Source organism: Chenopodium album, chromosome 6, assembly GCF_948465745.1.
Source record: "Chenopodium album chromosome 6, dcCheAlbu1.1, whole genome shotgun sequence".
Lineage (NCBI taxonomy): Eukaryota > Viridiplantae > Streptophyta > Magnoliopsida > Caryophyllales > Amaranthaceae > Chenopodium > Chenopodium album.
This window is the reverse complement of record NC_137839.1, coordinates 2,002,408-2,022,244: the sequence shown is the minus strand read 5'-3', so window position 1 is coordinate 2,022,244 and position 19,837 is coordinate 2,002,408. Positions and strand designations below refer to the sequence as shown.

Below are 19,837 nucleotides of genomic sequence, written 5' to 3'. Positions count from 1 at the left end.
CCCAATCCAAAATTTTAGTGGTCTCAATAAAAAAAAGATGTTTCCAAATCCAATGTACTTTAGTGATCCCAATATACTTTATTTCTAAAAACAGATGGTCTTATGTAGTTTAATAATTTCAATTTACAATACTTTATTTTATGAATCTCTCATATCCTTAATTTACATAAATCATTCTAATTGGGTAGAACACGTGAAATAAAATGTAGGTAAAATGGTTCACTCAAAATTTTCCAACAAAAAACACGTTAAACTTCATTACATAGTAGTGGTAGTACATTATATAGATACTCCCTCTGTCCCTAATTGTTTGCTCCACTTTCCTTTTTAAGGAGTCTCCAAAAGATTGCCCCATACTATTTTTGGCATGTTTTCCCACTTGCACTCTTTCTATCTCTCTCCTCTCCTCATTGATATATGTGTCAACCCATATGCACCATTTTTTGCCCAAAGCCGGGAGTAATACATAGACATATAATATAAACGGGAGAGTCTACAGTACATGACAAATATTGATATGTATTGTAAATGTTATGTACTGCTATGTATTATTAAATTATATATATATATAGACAAATAAATTTGAAAAAAAAAAAAAAACAGTTAACCCCTTTAATTTTATTTTTCTCACGTTTTTTCAGTTTCCATTGTTCCCTGCTCTCTCATTCAAACCTCTGTCAAATTAACACCCAATTGAGGATTCAATTGAAAATCTGAGTTCGAAATTGCCCAAAATATCAAATTAGGAATAACTTGCAGAAAATTATATCCCATGATTACAAACTTTTTGTATATATGGTCATGTGCATAATTGCTCAAAAAAATAAATAAATAAATAAATTATACGACAAATTAATTGTATTATATTCTCTAATACAATTGATGGTGATTTAAAAAAAAAAAAAAAAATCAATCATAGATTTTCATGACTAGTGATGAATTGCAGCATGGAGTCGGTAGCCGGTGACTAAGAGCTAGCAGAGCAATGTGGAGATTAGAGATGGCGGTTAGGCTTTTTTCTAGGGCTGTGTGTTTTTGATTTTTTGATTTGGCTATAGCTTTTTTTTTCTCTATTTTTTAAAAAAAAATAATTTTTGTAAAAAAGTTTAAGGTGTATGTGTGCCAATGATTTAAAACACCACCAAAACTAATTTTGCCAACGAATTTGAAGATTGTACAAATTTTGGTGGAAATTACATTAGATCAATAAATAACTAGATTTGAGAATTAAACTAAAAAAAAAAAAGTAAGATGTGAGTCAGGTATAAAAATATACTTCGTAATAAGAAAATATGATGAAGTTCATAGTTTATCGAAAAATAAAACATGTAAAATGACACAATTACTAGTCTCAGTAAAAGAACTCAAATTTAGACCACTCGCTAGTCATAACTATGTAAGAAAAAACATGTTTGTGTGTGGTCTTAACAAGAGTAACGTTGTATAAATTTTACAATACGAAATTAAAGATACGGATGATTAAAAAAAAGTGCAATTGATTAGTGAGAAAAGATAAATGAGTACCAAAAAAAACATAGGAAGTAATTTTTTTAATCTTTTATAAGTCAAGGCAAAGATCTCCATAAAATATACTTCGTAGTAACCTATTCAAAGAAACAAATAGGGATCAAGGGATGTCTATTAAACAAAGCACTCCTTAAACAACTCATTCAAAACCCGTTTGTTAGTTGATAAACAAAAATTCAAGTTATTTAATAAACAAGCTCATCTAGAACAACTTGGTATTCGATTTTCTTAGGCTCACAAACATCAATTCTTTCGTGATTGTTTATAAGCCCATTAGTTTGTGTTTTTTATTGGCTCATTTAAAATTGTTTAAAACTCAAATTTTAGAGAAGTCTATATTTAAAATATTTTGTCGCTATTTAGCAATAATTTATAATTTTGTTGCCAAACTTTGTTGCTAAAATGCTCTCGTTTTTGTAGTGAATAATAACTTTGGTGGATCTAATATAGTGAGAAGGATTTAAAATTGATAAGAATTTTAAAATATAAGTAGTCCTACGAATAATCTACATAGGTTGTATGATGTAAAATAAATCAAACAAGTATTTGATATTGCTTTTTGAAGGTAATTAGAGAGGAAAAAATGGATCTAATAAATTGCAAAGGATTCGAAATTGATAAGTTTATAATTAATATAGTCCAACGAGTAATTTAAAAAGGTTGTATGATGTAAAATAAATCAAATATGTATTTTATATTTCTTTTTGAATGTGGTCTAGAGGGAAAAAATTTAAAAATATGAGAAGGGAAAAAATTTAAAAATATGAGAAGGGACTACATTAATTATATAGTTATCAATTTTCAAAAAAAATATATGAGAAGGGACTGCATTAATTATATAGTTATCAATTTTGGAAAAAAATATGTGAGAAGGGAAAAAAAATATATATATGGTGAGCACAAAGATTTGATCCTTAAACCACTAATCAAAACAATAATGCAATTCACCATTTTAGCTAGAGTCAAACTATGATAAAGAGATACAAAAAATATATAATAAATTTAATTAAATTTAATAGTGGTACATTGTGGTACATTACTTTAGTGGTACATAGCGGTACGCGTCATTTACTGTAGAATTTTCGAATATAAACAAATCCGAGTTCTCAAAATAACCAATCGTTACAGCCGTGTTACACACTAATCTAATATATAATTGTAGAGTTTTTTTTTCCAACTTTCATTCACAGCACTCCAAAATTTCATCCCTGCAATTCTAGCCATCCTATTTTTTAATTTTTTTTTTTTTTTTTTGTTTTTGAAAAAAAATAATCAATAACCACTATTGTTACTCATAACTACTCATATCACTCAATTAAAATCTAGCGCTCTATTAAAAAAAAAAAAAACAAAAAAAAAACAAAATAATAACCACCCTTTAATAACTATCACTTCTAATATTTTTTTTCTCATAATATATATACTACATATATCCCGTGTATGAGCACGGATACACCCTAGTTTGAAACAACTTCAAATCGTGTCCAATAGGATTGATAATAATCAAACTAATTTCTTCTACCGTTCTGACAGGCGGGAACCAGTGGAAAAAAATCAAGAGAGAGAGAAAAAAAAAAAAAAAAAAAAAAAAAAAAAAAAAAAACTGCACACTCTCTTCCTCACTATCAAAGTCTCTCTGCAAAAATGTCACTTCCTATTTCCTACTACTACTAGTCTTCTTCATCCCTCAATCCCCTAAAAAAGCTTCCTTAACAAGTTTTTCATTTTAAATTTCAAATTTTTATTCAATTTATCAAAAACCCATTTCAATTTTTCCTCAATTCTGCCAAAATTCCTCAAATTTTCATCTAAAAATGGCGGATTTTTTGAAAGAATGCCCGCTTCCTTCATCAGTAGAGGAGTTAATTAGGGTGATTTGCGAGGAGCAATCACAACCATCCCCTGGTTTGAATTCAAGAAGAGTGCTCGCATCATTGGGGGAAGATGATTCGATTAAGTTGCTTAATTATATTCGTAAAACAAAAATTACTAAATCTTTTGATGGGTTCATAGTTTATTTGGCTAATAATTATTATAATAAGACTTCAAACACTTCTTCTAAAATGCCAACCAAATTTGATTCTCATAGCTTTCAAGGTTCCTAAATTTCTCATAATTTTTGTTGTTATTTTGAATAATTTTTTTGGGTATTTTTTTGTTTGTTTGATTTGAGGCTTATTTATGTTTTTTCCTGCAGAGAGGAATTCAATTGCTGCTTCGGGTTCTTCTTCTGGTAAGCTGCATGTATAAATTACCTTTTTTTGTTTTTCTAATTGGTTTGGGTTTAGTTGTCACATAGTTGCATCACTTGTTTAAAGTACAATATCAACGTAACTATTAATTTCATAAAGATGTGTATTTTTTTTTTTTTTGTGCCTATTACTCCCTCCGTTCCAATAAGATTGCGCCGTAGTGGAGAACTAAAATGTTATAGGACTTGGTTGGAGTTTGACAAGGGTTGGGGTTCTTGCCTTGTCTTTTTTAGTTGTGAAATTGGTTATAATGTGGGTGAACATAACATAAAGAGTAGTATAATAATGTGAGTGAAGCTTAGTGGGCTATTGGTAAAGGAAATCGGGGCAATCTTAGTGATACGGAGGGAGTGTTGTTCTGTATTTTTTTTTTTTTTTTAAATTCTAGGAAGTGACGATTGCTGTAATGAGAGTTGACATTTGAAGTTTATGTGCAGGAAGTAATGCTAAAACATTAAGAAGAGATGGGTCTGTAATGTCTTTCTTATCTGGTAAGGTGCCTTTTGCTGAAAAATAAACTTAATGAAGTCTCTACATTTTGTTAACGAGTCTTTGATTTGATGATTTTGATCTTTTGGTAAATGTTTTTACAGATAAATTATCATCGATGAAATTGAATGTATTTAGCTCCTCTAAGGCATACAAACCAACTCGTGAATTTTTAGCCCTGGAAAAATTGGGTTTTCGTCGAGCTTTTCTTGTTTTAAGTTACATAGGAAGGTAATATATCACTCATTTTTTGAATTATAGATGGTGTGATGAACCTTAATAGTATTTCCTGTCCTTACTTTTGATTAAAATTCTGTTTTAGGAGGAAGCTTGAGGATGTAGCTTCTGTTCGCGACATTAATAATCTAGTCGAAAGTGAAAAGCTTACAATGGGCTCTTTTGAGAAAATGGTGTGGGATCGATATGGTGATCAATATTGTCTCAGGAAGGACAGGAAAAAGGCTAGTGTCTGACTGTCTGATCATTTTCATATTTCAATTGTTCTATATATTGCTTGTAAAGTTGTTAGTTTGCGTGCCTTAGGGTTTGATATTGATGATGTTTTAGGTGTGAAACCTGGTACATCAATAATGCATTACAGTTGTTTTTCATTGTTGCTTTGCAGTATCGTAACTGGGAATCATCAGGGCCTTATTATTTTTATCAATGTCACGTTTATCTTGACGGAAGTTATTGTTTCAAGGTATAGTTTCCTAACTACTGTTGAAAATCTGTACAACTTGCTATGTTCTTTCACGGTATATTTCTGTTGTTTGTATTTGCATCAAAGATTAAAAGGCCATGGAGCCTACAATCCATTGTTTTGTTTCACTTTCTCAATTCTCAAATCTTCAGTTCACACACTAATTGACAACCATGGGACTCTAGGATCTTTTGACTATTGATTGTTTTAATAACCTACAATATGAAATATAGATAAGACATTGAAGCCACTTTTAACCACTTTCAATTTTTGTGCTGTTTGATAAAGTCTAATCAACCCCTTGTTTTTTTTTTCTTGTTCCATTTAGGGTCCTTTCTTAAGCAATCGAACAAGTCTTCTTCAAAAGGTTTTTAAAGAAGAGAATGTACTGATCGTGAAGTTTGCTGAAGAGGGAAAGGGAAAAACAAAGTTTAGCAAGGGTTCTGGTTCTTCATTTGCTGCAATCAAAAAGGTTGCACGAGAAGGAATACACTTGGGTCGAAAGTTGTACAAGTTCATTGGTGAGTTTCCTTTTCTTTTGGCATCAATTTATTGCATTTATAAAATAGAAGTTGGTTTTGCTACATGTTTTGTGAATATTTGTGGAGTATATAGCAAATATGAAACTTCCATCCTATTGTCCCATAGTAGTATCAAACAGAACAGTTCCTAAAGCTTGTACTTTTTTTCTTAGATCATGTTACATGGAATTTGGTTACTCTAGTACCATATTTGCGCCTTGTGCATCTCTGCACTTCTATCCAGTTTTTGTAGGTTAAGATGATGAACCTCATGTGTATGTGATGTTAATTAGCATTCAAAGATGGGGGGAAAGGACAGAAGGATAGAATAACTGGATCCGTGAAATGTTATTTTGTAAACACGGATATGTGTCCAAGAGAAGTAAGATCAATGTTCATGCATCTGGATACCCTACCTAGCTTGTCCAAGTATGCAGCCAGGTATAATGCTTCGAAAGTTAAAAGTTGTTTTATAGCGATGTTTTTGATTTATTCATTTATTTTAGCACTTTCATGCTTAGTATTGATATATGTGGTATATGTAGATTTGAGCTCGCACTTTCAAAAACAGTTACTTTACCCATTAATTTGGATGCTTTAGATATAACCCTTGAAGTCATCAACGATATACCATGTCAGGTGAAGTATTAATCTTAAATTATTGTGAATTGAGATTTTACACTATCTTTGGTACTTAGTTTTCGAGCTTAGTTTATTTTCTTCTGCACTTTGGACAGCTTGCAGATGGTTCTGTTGTCAAAGATAAAAATGGGAAAGCTCTCATACACACTGATGGAACTGGCTTCATATCAGCGGATCTAGTTTGTGGGTTTTCTTGGAATAGTTGTAAGGCTAACTCGATGAGTGACCATAACTCTGAGGTATTCTTTTGTCTTTTTTAAGTCCAAATTTACTGTAGTTTATGTGGCAAAGGATTTCTATCAAATCATACTCTTCAGTGCTCGGAGTTTATTTCTTATGTAAAAACCACTGCATAAAATGTAGTTGTGTTTAAGCTAAGACTGACATGTTAGCTTTATGGCTGTTTTTTTTTTTCAATTCCGATTTAAAACTTTATTTGTCATCAACTTATCAGGATAGAAGGATCTATAAGTCATGAGGCTTTTGCAAAATTACAAGCACTTGGGAAAAACTCTATGGAAAGCTTACTCTTATTCTTTTCTTTGATGCTTAAATCATAAGGTGTTGGTTGCTGGTCATAAGTTGATTAGTTTATCTTGTCTCTTTGAAGTTCTCTAAGATAATAGAAACTCTAAAGAAGCATGGCAATTTTCATGTTATGTGCTATTACTTTGTTAAATGCCTTGACATTTTATAAAGTGGTGCTATATACAATATGAATGGTACTGGCAGTCTGGCATGTTTTTGAATGGTTTAGCCTGTTTTTTTTTTTTTTTTTTTTTTTTTTTTTTTTTTTTTTTTTTGGGGGGGGGGGGGGGTTCTCATGTAATTTATTGCTGTAATATTTGCAATTTTTCACGGGCTAGTCCTGTATTCTTCCCTGATATGTTTTGCATTCTTGTTCTCTCATTCTATATCTCCAGAGAAATGATGTCCATAGTTTCGAGCTCAATGGGCTTTCTTCACAATTTGCTGAACTGGTACACCTGCCTTTAATAATCTTACACCAGAAAATGTTTTTTAAAACCATGCTATTTATTTATATAAGTTGTATTTGGTATCTTCTTTTCTCCAGCCTTTGTTGATGCAGTTCCGATTATTTTACAAAGGTTATGCTGTTAAGGGGACAGTCCTTGTTAATCGAAAGGTATAAAGAAAATTTTATTTATTTATTATTATTATTATTGTTATTGTTATTGTTATTGTTAGTTTACAAGTTGCAGACCTCGATGAGAAAACTAAAATCTGTTGTGTAGAACATTGAAAATGCAGTGAATATGTTCTGTTTGTGTCCATAAACTTTCTTTTATTGCAATATATGATGTCTTGTGCTTTGAAATAGCTGTTCTATATTATAAAGGGTCTAAATTAGAAATTTGAGACATCAAAGTAGTGGAAAGTGATATATATTAACCGTATTTGTATGTTACTCGGACTCTTTCATTTACCTCACGTGTCTGTGTCTCGGACACCGACACTTGGACACTTCATTTTTAACTAAAAACACAACTTTTTTCAAGAAAATGGGCGAGTCCAATGCTTGGACACCTGTGTCTAATTTGACACTTTATCCGAGTCCAAGTAACATAGTAATTGTATGTATTCTTCATAATTTGTCAATTAGTGAATAGTAGAGGATTGCCTTTGAGAATTCCTGCAGAGTGCTTTTTGAAAGTGTTATTTTATAAATAAACTAACTGAAAGGCCTTCTATTGACAAAACTCTCATTGTTTTATCATAGCTTCCTCAAAGAACTATTCAAGTTCGACCATCCATGATAAAAGTTCTAAAAGATCCAGAACGCGGACATTCTCTGACTGTGAACTCATTCGAAGTTGTGGGAATGAGGTATCTCTTACATGACATGCATTTGCTGTTAAAAGTATCCTACATTGTTTATATTATAACTTAGCTCAAGGATACAAGTTACATTGCAATATTGCAAGAATGCAACTAGATAATCTATTCAATGACAAATTACATGTAAAATAAGAGGAGAAGATTAAAATTGATAATCCATTGTGTGCTATGTGGATATTTCTATTTGTTTTGAAATAACCTACTGGCTGCCTTCATTTTCACCCAAAAATGCTACGCAGAAACAACAGTAACTTCTTCGGTTGTAAACTCTGGGAGACATATTTGATCATCAAATATATGTACTGTAACATAATACTCCAGCTATCAAGGGTCTTGACCAACGTGGACAAGAAAATTGGATTTCCAGAAAGTTGCTAAAGTAGTATTCCAATTTTGAACAGGATTACATAAGTATCAGACAAATACTTCTTTGGGTGTATTACATGCTACAAATTTGTCTTATGAGTTCCACATGGTCATTTGTAAGAGACTATTACTTGGGAAAGAGTATGTAGAATTCCTGGTCCGTGCTATAGACAATCAAAAATGTTATTTCTTAGAAAGCCACTGGCTTGACATGCTTTGGAGTTTATCTCGAAGTGTGTCAACATATATTTTAACTTATGAGTTCTTAGCATCTCTGTTGGATTTTTGTAAAGTGATTCATAATGGTATGTCATAAGTTGCTCTTGGTTTTGAGACCGTATGTCCCTTATTGTAGTCCATTGCTGTGACCCATATCTTCTTATATTGACAAGTCATGCACTTCAAATTTACTTCTGCTTTATTTAACTGTCCCGTTTAGGCTTAGCCGCTTAGGCATGCATATATAGTGTAAATAGTGGGGGAGGGTAGGCCTTTCAGTAGATATTGTGTAAATAAAAATAAAATAATAAGTTGAAATGAGAGAGAGAGAGAGTATTAGTGGGGGCCCAAACAACATGAGTTGTGAAGAAAGAGTGTGTGAGAGAGTGATAGGTTATGAAACGGCCCTCGTCACATGGGTTGAGTGGGGTAATATTTCCCTTCAAGGCAAGATTGTAAGAAGAAAATTATTTATGTACGGACCAAATTAGTATACAAGGATATAGTTAAGGGTTATTGGCGGATCATGGGATGAATGTGATTTGGAAAAATAAGAGATGATGGGATATACAATAGGTTTGTAGAATGGCACTAACTCCTTGGTGATGTTTCTTTAAGCTAACCCAATATATCTGATATTTTTTCGAGGTGGCAGCAGCTCTAGCTGGCGTTTATGATCTTAATTAATGGGTTCAATGATGGAGTTAAAGAGACAATTGAGATTAGTTGGCTTGTACAACAAGTTTCGGATTGAATTTACTGTCTTATCTGTAGCTAATTATAAAGCATTACTATTTGGCCTTGGCATGAAACATTATACTTCCTCCGTTCCCCCTAATATTGCAACATAGGGAGGGGACATGGATTCTAAGAAGAAGAGAGAGATAGAGAGGAATAAAGATGTGGTGAGGAGAGAGAAAGAGAGAAATGTGTGCAAGTAGGGAAATGTTGCAATATTTGTGAAACTTTTTTAAATGGTAATTGTTGCAATATTTGTGGAACGGAGTAAGTATATATTTTGATAAGTGTCTAACTAAATTCTATTTACTCGTAAAAGTCAATTAGACATGTCCAATTGTACATTTTGTTACAACAAGAATTACTATTTGGTAAATTTCCCAAGTGTGTTGAGACTGTTAGCCCCTTGTGGCTTTTGATTAATCTAATGCAGAGTGAAGCTTAAAGTTTAGAATTAGCTTGATTTCCACCTTTTTTTTTCATTGTTTACCTGTATATTCTTTTGACTATTTGTAGCTCTTGTATCCTTTCGTTTTGTCTGAAAATGTTACTCTTAAAAAAACTTTTGGGCTACATGATCTAAACATTTGTGATGACACATACAAGAATTGGCATTGATTCTAAATTGACATATACATTTCTGATTATACTGGCATTTTATTTCCTTTTAGCTCTTTCTTGTCAGATTTGTTGTGATTGCTGGTTTGTGTTCCTCTTAGGGAGTGGGTTTTCTGGTAATATGTTTTCTTGGTTTAATTTCTTTCTCCTGATTTCCAGTGGTCGACCTAAGAAAACATGCTTGACAAAATATTTGATTGCCCTACTAAATTATGGAGGAGTACCAACAGAGTTTTTCACAAACATACTAAAGGATGCAATACATGATGCTCGAACTTCACTGACTGACAAAAGAGCAGCTCTGCAAGGTGATTTTGTTGAGATTTTTGCGATTAGGATCTTTAAATTGCGACTTGCAATTGTTGTGTATTACAATCAGTAAGAATGCAATTATGCATATGAAACGACTTTGTTTGGGTAAACCTAATATTTGGTTGATTTTTTCATGTAGTTGCTCTTGCAAGTGGGGATATGGATGACGAATTCACAATTGCTAGAATGATTCTATCCGGGATCCCTCTTCATGAACCGTACATTCAGACACGTTTAAGTTTCCTTACAAATCATCAAAATAAAAGCTTGAAAGAAGGGAAGCTTCCCATCAGTGAAAGCTTCTACCTTATGGGGACAGCTGATCCAACGGATACCTTAAGAAGTGGAGAAGTCTGCATCATTCAGTAAGTTGTTTTCTATCATGTGAATTTTCAACTTGAACCTCTGTGAAACTGGAACATGTTGGAATAAACAAGGCCTCATGTTTGGTACAAAAGGTTGCTCTGCCAAATTGAACTAACGAACTAGCTCTATTCCTTAAAAGTATTCATGTTCTTTTCTATTTTTTTTTTTTAACTTTTACTTCTATCAGTAATCGGGATTAAGGCTTTGACATTTTTGTTGCTGTGATACCTCTTTATTATTAGAGAGCAATTGAATAAAGAGCGATGTTAACTAGGGGTTGAGAGAAGTAGAAGAAAATAGTACTAGATAAATCTTTCTACAATCACTGATACCTTGAACTTGTTTTACATGATATCAAGTTATTGTCTAATTTGTGGAAAGCAGGTAAGCAATATAGGTCTATCCCATTAACCAACCTTGTTCATGATGTGCATTTTAGAGTAAACCTTATATCTGGAGCTAAAATGGATGTTAATTGAGATGTTTCATGTTGCACGATTTTGTAGCCGGCTAATGATAGTTTCAGAATATTCTTTCAGTAACTAATATATTATGATACAACTCTCTTGTAGTGAAAATGGACAAATTTCTGGCAAGGTCCTGGTTTATCGTAATCCAGGAATTCATTTTGGAGATATCCATATTCTCACTGCAAAACATATAGAAGGGTTGGAAGAGATAGTGGGAAATTCAAAGTATGGCATATTTTTTCCCACCAAAGGTTCAAGGTCACTGCCTGATGCAATGGCTGGTGGTGATCTTGATGGAGACATGTATTGGATATCACGGAATCTTGATGTAAGAAATTACATATTTACAGTTTCTTGCTTCTTGTTTATCTCTTAATTGCTTTACACTTTTCAGTTCTTCTTAGTGAGATGGCAGATAGAAATATGTTCACGTGTTATTTCAATCTGCACTAAAAAATTATCTAGTGACTTTCCCTAGACAAGGGTGCAGGCCTCCTTAAGGATAAGATCTTTGAAATGCTATCCAATTATCATGGAAACATAGAGATCTATAGATAAATCTGCCATCAGTTATGCTCACGGCTGAAGGTTAGCTAAAATCTTCTGGATCAAGCCTTAAGGACTAAGGAATACCCAAAGCCTGATTCACGACTAAATAAGGACTACTCAGAGTCTTAGATCAGACATTGTATGCTAAAACTAACCTCGCTAGAACATAAGTTTGAATAAGGACTACGGACTACCCAAGCTTAAATTAAGACTAATTTGAGGACTGATAAGTTCCAAACTTCCAATAAGTACAGATAAATTTGGATTAGTTTTAATAAGTTTTGATAAGCAAAGACCAGGTGAATTGATGATGAGCTGGTTATTCTACAAGTTTACGGGTCACTAAAATGCTAACCACCTACTTTAGATAAAATGTATCAAAACTGATTTATAGGTTGCATGAGAAGACTCTGTAACATGTGTGATTAAAACCTATATGTGCTGAGGAATGGGGAATGGACAGGGTCAACGAATTGCCTCCTCTCTTTTTCTTTTTTTTTTTCTTTTTTTTTTAACTCCTTATTACAGCTGAAAGTTATCCTTCAGCAGCATTATTTTTGGGATGTGGTGAGTCAAGATTAAACAAATGGTTGTTCCCTTGCAGCTTCTAAAATATTTCAAACCAAGTGAACCCTGGACATGCATGAACCAAGCATCAAGTTCTGACCAGAAGAAACCAGCGGAGTATTCTAATGAGGAGTTGGAGCATGAGCTTTTTTCTCGTTGCTTGGGTGCAAGATTTAAACCAAGGTGTTCATTTTCATATGATTATTTTTAGTTAAAGCCTGATTGCACTGTTGTGATAACAAATATAGTGCCTTGATCATAAATACGAGGGTCATATGCAGTCTGTCTCCCTTGCATGAGCTAACCAATGGGTAAAATATTATGTATGCCCCAATCAAAGGGTTGGGATTGTGTTTGGATCTTTGTATACATTCCTAAGCTTATTGCCTCTGCTCTAAGAGCTTTGCAATTACTTCCTTTGTTTCACTATGATTGTCTTAGTTAATCAACCTTTAAAGAAAAGTCTGATAAGGCCGTCAGCTTGTGTATAGGAATTGTGAATGCACATTTTAATTATAATTACTATGGGCATCTGACCAAGATAGAAGCAGGGCCAATGGGATGTATCAGTTTTTTTTGCAGCCTTTTCCTGTCGACGAATTATAGGTTTCTTAATTTATTAATGTTCTATTAGCCTTAATGATTCTAGCTGCTAACTTGCAAATTGCTTTCCAGTCTAGCTATGGGGATTGCTTCTATCAGCTGGCTAGCACACATGGACCAGCTATTAAGCTTAGGAGACAATTATGCGATGGAGAAAGAGTGCTTGAAGGAAAAATTGTTAAAATTAGTGGACATTTACTATGACGCACTGGATGCACCGAAAACAGGCGTAGAGGTAACTTTGTGGATGTTCAATGAGTAGTTTGTTTCCATCACCCAAACTACTGTCTTGATGTAATTACTACCATGTCTACCAATTTCTTGTTTTGCTTATATGCATTTTCTCCTTTGAGTATGCTGCCATAGCTTCACGCTGTTCATAAATGTAACAAGTTTCTTCTGCAGGAAATGACTATGCATTATGGTTTGAAAATGAGCACTAGAACACTGTTGTCAAGGATCTAGTTTTTAGTCCATCAAATTCCTTTGTTTTTCACAATCTTGTTTTGTTCACATAAGATCTTATTTTTACAGTCAGCTTTACAATATTTTACTTAGCTAGTTTTGACAAGGATGGTAAAACAAATACTGCCCTTCAGGTTACTGTTTTGCGTGAGTTGGTTGCAGTAAAATATCCACACCACATGGAGAAGGTATCCTCATCTAATTACCATTCAGAATCTGTGTTAGGGATCATCTACGATCAAGTACAGGAATGGGAATTTGAGGATCCGTCCATACCTGGTGAGTGTTCTTCAATGCCATGTATATCTTGTGAATAAACTTGACTTTCCTGTTTTCTTCATTTGATGCTATCTGTGCCTCCATAAATGCTTATCCATGTAAATGATTTAGTTAGATAGGTAAGTTTGCAGCCAACATGAATATAATTTGTAAACATAATCCATTGATGGCTCTTATCAGATGAGAAGTTTAAAATTTTAAATCCTGCATGATTGTAAGGCTAATTAATGTTCACTTCTTGTTTCTGTTAATTAGTTTGGAAGCTACCGATTTTGGATGTTGAAGTTCCTAACTATAATTTGAAGACATGGGAGTATCTTTACAAAAATTATCGAAGTGAAATGAGTGCAGCCCTCTCCATGGATGATGAAGAACTAAGGACAGATACTGCAGACAAAGTTGTACAGAATTATAAACAGGTAATTCACAAGTAGCAAGCTAACTAGTGGACGTTGTTTTCCTGGGCTATTCATCAATTTATATATCGATTGTGTAGATATTATACGAAGCAGATGACTTGGGAAAGAGCTCCAGAGCATGGGAGGAGATATATTTTGATGCATTGGCTGTCTATCACGTATGCTATGATTATGCAAAAACCAAAGATGCGAAGAAATGTGGCTTTGCGTGGAAGGTAGCAGGTGAGGCGTTGCTAAAGATTATCACTGAAGGTCAGGCAGAGAAACCTCTAACTTGTCTCCCTTCAGTACTCGAGGAAGTTCTTAGTAGGAAAACTTCCTAATAACAAATGTAGAAATGTTCATAGTTTAATATAATGTGCATTTTGTATGTATATTATGTATATGTTGTATATTTTTGTCTCTACTTGCAAGGATAAACGTGGTTCAGTACTTCAGAAAGTTCTAATTAAGAAAACTTCTCCAGTGACAAATGCTATATTCATAGTGCGATAAAGGGGGAAACTTTGAGTTCATATTATTCATCCATTCATGTTATTCATCATTTGTAGAAAAATTGCTAAGTTCAGGATAAAAGGGGAAACTTTGAGTTCAAGCAATCTTTGAATATGTAGCTTATGTTGGAGTAAGCGAGAATCAAGGAGATGCTGGTAAAGGAACACAATGAATGAGATACATGATGTTGATGCAATCTTAAATGAGTAAATGACTGCAATATACTATGAGGCACCTTTTTTTTTGACGGGAAGCTAGCAAAATTTATTAACTCATGCTTTGAGCATCAGAAATTACAGCAGGCGTGATACTATCAGGGAGCTCTTCTAACCACACACACATTACATCAAAATCTTTGCTTAAATGAGCAAAATTGTGAGCCACCCTATTCCCCTCCCTCCCAACATGAGTAAAAGAAATAAAGGAGCACAATTTGGCAAGACATAAGATGTCTTTTACAATCAGACCAAAGGGAGAATTCTCAAAAATATTGTTCTTCAAATGGTGGTTTAATTTCAGCAAGTCAGTCTCAAGAATAATCTTTCGAAGCCCAGCATCAATTGCGATAGAAAGGCCATGTCGAGCTGCCATTGCCTCACAAACATCCGCATCATAACTCCATTCAACATTCCAAACCGTTAAAGCCATGACATCCCCAATTGAGTCCCGCTCTACCCCTCCCAGCCCAGTTGATCCCTCTTTGAAACACGCAACATCAGATCCCAATTTGACTGCACTGTTGGATTCTTGGATTATCTACTGGGATCTCAGGCTAAACACCTACATTATGGAAAACGAGGTTGGCGATGCATCTCATATGCAAAAATGCTAAGTACGGGATTAAGACAAGTCACAAAGCCTAAGTGTTGGGATGTTGGATGGTACAAGGGGCCGTGTGGCATGTGCACAAGACATGTGCACCCAAGGACAAGGCGTACCAGATTAGTTCCAGACACTATTTACGACTCCCAAGGCCCTTAAGGCATGATGATTAAGGATGCATTAGATGGTTCCGGGTACTATTTATGACTCCAAAGGCCCTTTTGGAACCCATGGAAGTACTTGGATGCATAATTTCGTCGGGTGAAAAAACTTTATACGGAAGCCAAATCTGAAGGCTATAATACACGAAATCGGAGCGATTTAGGAGGTGTCGGGACCCGGTGTCGAAATTTCACGAAACATTACGTGATGCATCCCGGGGTCATATAATATTGTTTCGACCCATATATGACCATTATTCGACTACATACAGGCCCCGTGAAAGCTTATAGCCAACACAAAAGACGTGTACGAAAACAGGTAAATTAACTGTTTTAAGGCAAATTAGATGGTTCCACCAACCCAATAGGACACCCAGAGGGTATTAAGGACCCAGGTAAACATCTCGACAACTTTTATTTCCGGACGAAAAAAGGTAAAACAAATTCCAAAATTGAAGGCTATTATCAACGCTTTTTAAGAAATTAATGAGGTTACGGGGCCCGGTGGCGAAAAATCTCGAGAACCTAGGTGATACATCTTAGGGTCATATAATGTTGTTTGGAACCATATATAACCATTATATGTTGTCATAAATGTCCGTAGTAGGCTTGAATTCACGAAATCGGTGAAAGTTGCGAATGGATAACTTGACCGTTTTAAGGCAAATTGAATGGTTTCACCCACCCCATTGGACTCCCGGAGGGTATTCGGGACCATTGTAAACATCTCGCCAATTTTTATTTCCGGTCGAAAAAAGGTCTAAAAATTCAAAAATTGAAGCCTATTATCCACGCTTATTGAGGAATTTTGGAGGTTATGAGGCCCGGTGGCGAAAAGTCTAGAGACCCTAGGGAATACATCTCAAGGTCATATAATGCCGTTTGGAACCATATATGACCATTATATTTTGTCATAAATGTCCGTGGTAGGCTTGAGTTCACGAAATCGGTGCAAGTTGCGAATGGGTAACTTGACCGTTTTAAGGAAAATTGGATAGTTTCACCCACCCAATTGGACTCCCGGAGGGTATTAGGAAGCATGGAAAAAATCCCGACAATTTTTATTTCCGGGCGAAAAAAGGTCCAAAAATTCCAAAATTGAAAGAATATTATCCATTCTTTTTGAAGAATTTTGGAGGTTACGGGGCCTTGTGGCGAAAAGTCTTGTGACCCTAAGGGATATATCTCAGGGTCCTATAATGCCGTTTGGAACCATATATGACCATTATATGTTGTCATAAATGTCCGTAGTAAGCTTGAGTTATGAAATCGGTGCAAGTTGCGAATGAGTAACTTGACTGTTTTAAGGAAAATTGGATGGTTCCATCCACCCATTTGAACTCCCGGAGTGTATTAGGGATCATGGTAAAAATCTCGATAATTTTTATTTCCGGGCGAAAAAAGGTCCAAAAATTCTAAAATTGAAGGCTATTATCCACGCTTTTGAGAAATTTTGGAGGTTACGGGGCCCGGTGGCGAAAAGTCTTGAGACCCTAGGGGATGCAACTCAGGGTTCTATAATACCGTTTGGAACCATATATGACCATTATATGTTGTCATGCATGTCCGTGGTAGGCTTGAGTTCGCGAAAACGGTGCAAGTTACAAATTGGTAACTTGACAGTTTTAAGGAAAATTGGATGGTTTCACGCACCCAATAGAACATCCGGAGGGTGTTAGGGAAAATGGTATACATCTCGGTAATATTTATTTCCAGGCGAAAAAAGGTACAAAAATTCCAAAATTGAAAGAATATTATCCATTCTTTTTGAAGAATTTTGGAGGTTACGGGGCCTTGTGGCGAAAAGTCTTGTGACCCTAAGGGATAGATTTGAGGGTCATATAATGTTGTTTGGAACCATATATGACCATTATATGTTGTCATAAATGTTCGTGGTAGGGTTAAGTTCACGAAATCGATGCAAGTTGCGAATGGGTAACTTGACCGTTTTAAGGCAGATTGGATGGCTTCACCCACCCCATTGGAATCCCAGAGGGTATTCGGGGCTATTATAAACATCACGCCAATTTTATTTTCCAGACGAAAAATGGTCTAAAAATTCCAAATTGAAGGCTATTTAGAGCATCCCCATCAATGAGCATTTTTTCGCTCGTGAGCAAAAATGGTGAGCAAAAATGGTAGAAGATGTTCCCCATCAATGAGCATATTGAAAAATGCTCATGAGCAAAATGAAAATTTCTCATAGGATAAGCATTTTTAAAGATGAATAGTAATCATGTGGGGTCCAGAATGCAAGTAAAAAAAGAATTAAAAATAATATAGTAGAGAGAAATATAAGAGGGTATTAGTAAAAGTAAGAGAGAAGATGTACTCGAGAGAGAATGGGAAAGATTTTTTTTTTTATCATTGGTGGGATAAAAATATGATCACAAAAATGGTCATGGGTTGAAAGAGAGAGAAAGTGGGTAGAGAGAGAATGAGGAAACCAATTTTTGCTCATTGTTGGGAATGCTTTTATCAACGTTTTTTGAGGAATTTTGGAGGTTACAGGGCCCGGTGGCGAAAAGTGTTGAGACCATAGGAGATACATCTTAGGGTCATATTATACTGTTTAATTTGGAACCATATATGACCATTATATGTTGTCATAAATGTCCGTGGTAGGCTTGAGTTCACGAAATCGGTGCAAGTTGCGAATGGGTAACTTGACCGTTTTAAGGAAAATTGGATGGTTCCACCCACCCAATTGGACTCCCGTAGGGTATTAGGGACCATGGTATACATCTCGTTTATTTTTACTTCCGGGCGAAAAAAGGTCCAAAAATTCAAAAATTGAATGCTATTATCCACGCTTTTGAGGAATTTTGGAAGTTACGATGCCCTGTGGCGAAAAGTTTTGAGACATTAGGGGATACATCTCATGGTCATATAATGCCATTTATTTGGAACCATATATGACCTTTATATGTTGTCATAAATGTCCGTGGTAAGCTTGAGTTCACGAAATCGGTGCAAGTTGCGAATGGGTAACTTGATTGTTTTTAAGGAAAAATGGATAATTCCACCCACCCAATAGGACACCCAGAGGGTATTATGGACCATGGTAAACATCTCGGTAATTTTTATTTTCAGGCAAAAAAGGTCCAAAATTTCCAAAATTGAAGGCTATTATCCACGGTTTTTTTGAAATTTTGGAGGTTACGGGACCCGGTGGAGAAAAGTCTTGAGACCCTAAGGGATACATTTCAGGGTCATATAATGCCGTTTGGAACTATATATGACCATTATATTTTGTCATAAATGTCTGTGGTAGGCTTGACTTCACGAAATTAGTGCAAGTTGTGAATGGGTAACTTGATCGTTTTAAGGAAAATTAGTTGGTTTCACCCATCCCATTGGACTCCCGGAGGGTATTCGGGACCATGGTAAACATCTCGCCAATTTTTATTTCTGGGCGAAAAAAGGTCTAAAAATTCCAAAATTCAAGGCTATTATCCATACTTTTTGAGAAATTTTGGAGGTTATGGGGCCCGGTGGCGAAAAGTCTTGAGACCCTAGGGGATACATTTCATGGTCATATAATGACGTTTGGAACCATATATGACCATTATATTTTGTCATAAATGTCTGTGGTAGGCTTGACTTCACGAAACCGGTGCAAATTGTGAACAGGTAACTTGATCGTTTTATGGAAAATTAGTTGGTTTCACCCATCCCATTGGACTCCTGGAGGGTATTCGGGACCATGGTAAACATCTCGCCAATTTTTTTTTCCGGGCGAAAAAAGATCTAATAATTCCAAAATTGAAGGCTATAATCCACGCTTTTTGAGGAATTTTGGAGGTTATGGGGCCCGGTGGCAAAAAGTCTTGATACCCTAGAGGATACATCTCGAGACCATATAATGCCGTTTGGAACCATGTATGACCATTATATGTTGTCATTAATGTCCGTGGTTGGCTTAAGTTCACGAAATCGGTGCAAGTTGCGAATGAGCAACTTGATCGTTTTGAGGCAAATTGGTTGGTTTCACCCACCCAATTGGACTCCCGGAGGGTATTAGGGACCATTGTAATCATCTCTGCAATTTTTATTTCCGGGTGAAAAACAGTAAAAAAAAAAAAAAATCCAAAATTGAAGGCTATTATCCACGCTCTTTAGGAAATTCTGGAGGTTACGGGGCCCGGGGGCGTAAAGTTTTGAGACATTAGGGGATACATCTCAGGTTCATATAATGCCGTTTGGAACCATATATGACCATTATATGTTGTCGTAAATGTCCGTGATAGGCTTGAGTTCACGAAATCGGTGCAAAATGCGAATAGAAAACTTGACCGTTTTAAGGAAAATTGGATGGTTCCACCCACTCAATTGGATTCTCGGAGGGTAATAGGGTCCATGGTATACATCTCGGTATTTTTTTTTCGGGCAAA

The 19,837-nt window shown here is 35.0% G+C and overlaps 1 protein-coding gene across 1 annotated transcript; it reads left to right on the top strand.

Moving 5' to 3' along the window:
* The first annotated feature begins 3,125 nt into the window (after positions 1-3,125).
* Positions 3,126-14,480, top strand: LOC145636171 (putative RNA-dependent RNA polymerase 3). The gene is made up of 21 exons (XM_081687645.1): positions 3,126-3,624; positions 3,725-3,760; positions 4,217-4,270; positions 4,373-4,499; positions 4,591-4,729; positions 4,894-4,971; positions 5,300-5,492; positions 5,786-5,933; positions 6,038-6,131; positions 6,230-6,373; positions 7,058-7,114; positions 7,210-7,281; positions 7,876-7,982; positions 10,095-10,243; positions 10,387-10,612; positions 11,186-11,411; positions 12,237-12,382; positions 12,875-13,037; positions 13,402-13,546; positions 13,802-13,965; positions 14,043-14,480. Exons 1-21 carry the CDS (start codon positions 3,342-3,344, stop codon positions 14,286-14,288), a joined length of 2,997 nt encoding a protein of 998 aa, XP_081543771.1. The 5' UTR covers positions 3,126-3,341; the 3' UTR covers positions 14,289-14,480.
* Positions 14,481-19,837: the final 5,357 nt, after the last annotated feature.

Coding starts and splice junctions, on each gene's coding strand:
- LOC145636171 (XM_081687645.1), top strand. CDS start 3,342: ATGGCGGATTTTTTGAAAGAATGCCCGCTTCCTTCATCAGTAGAGGAG. Junction 6,374..7,057: donor TGAGTGACCATAACTCTGAG/GTATTCTTTTGT, acceptor CTATATCTCCAG/AGAAATGATGTCCATAGTTT. Junction 12,383..12,874: donor GGTGCAAGATTTAAACCAAG/GTGTTCATTTTC, acceptor ATTGCTTTCCAG/TCTAGCTATGGGGATTGCTT.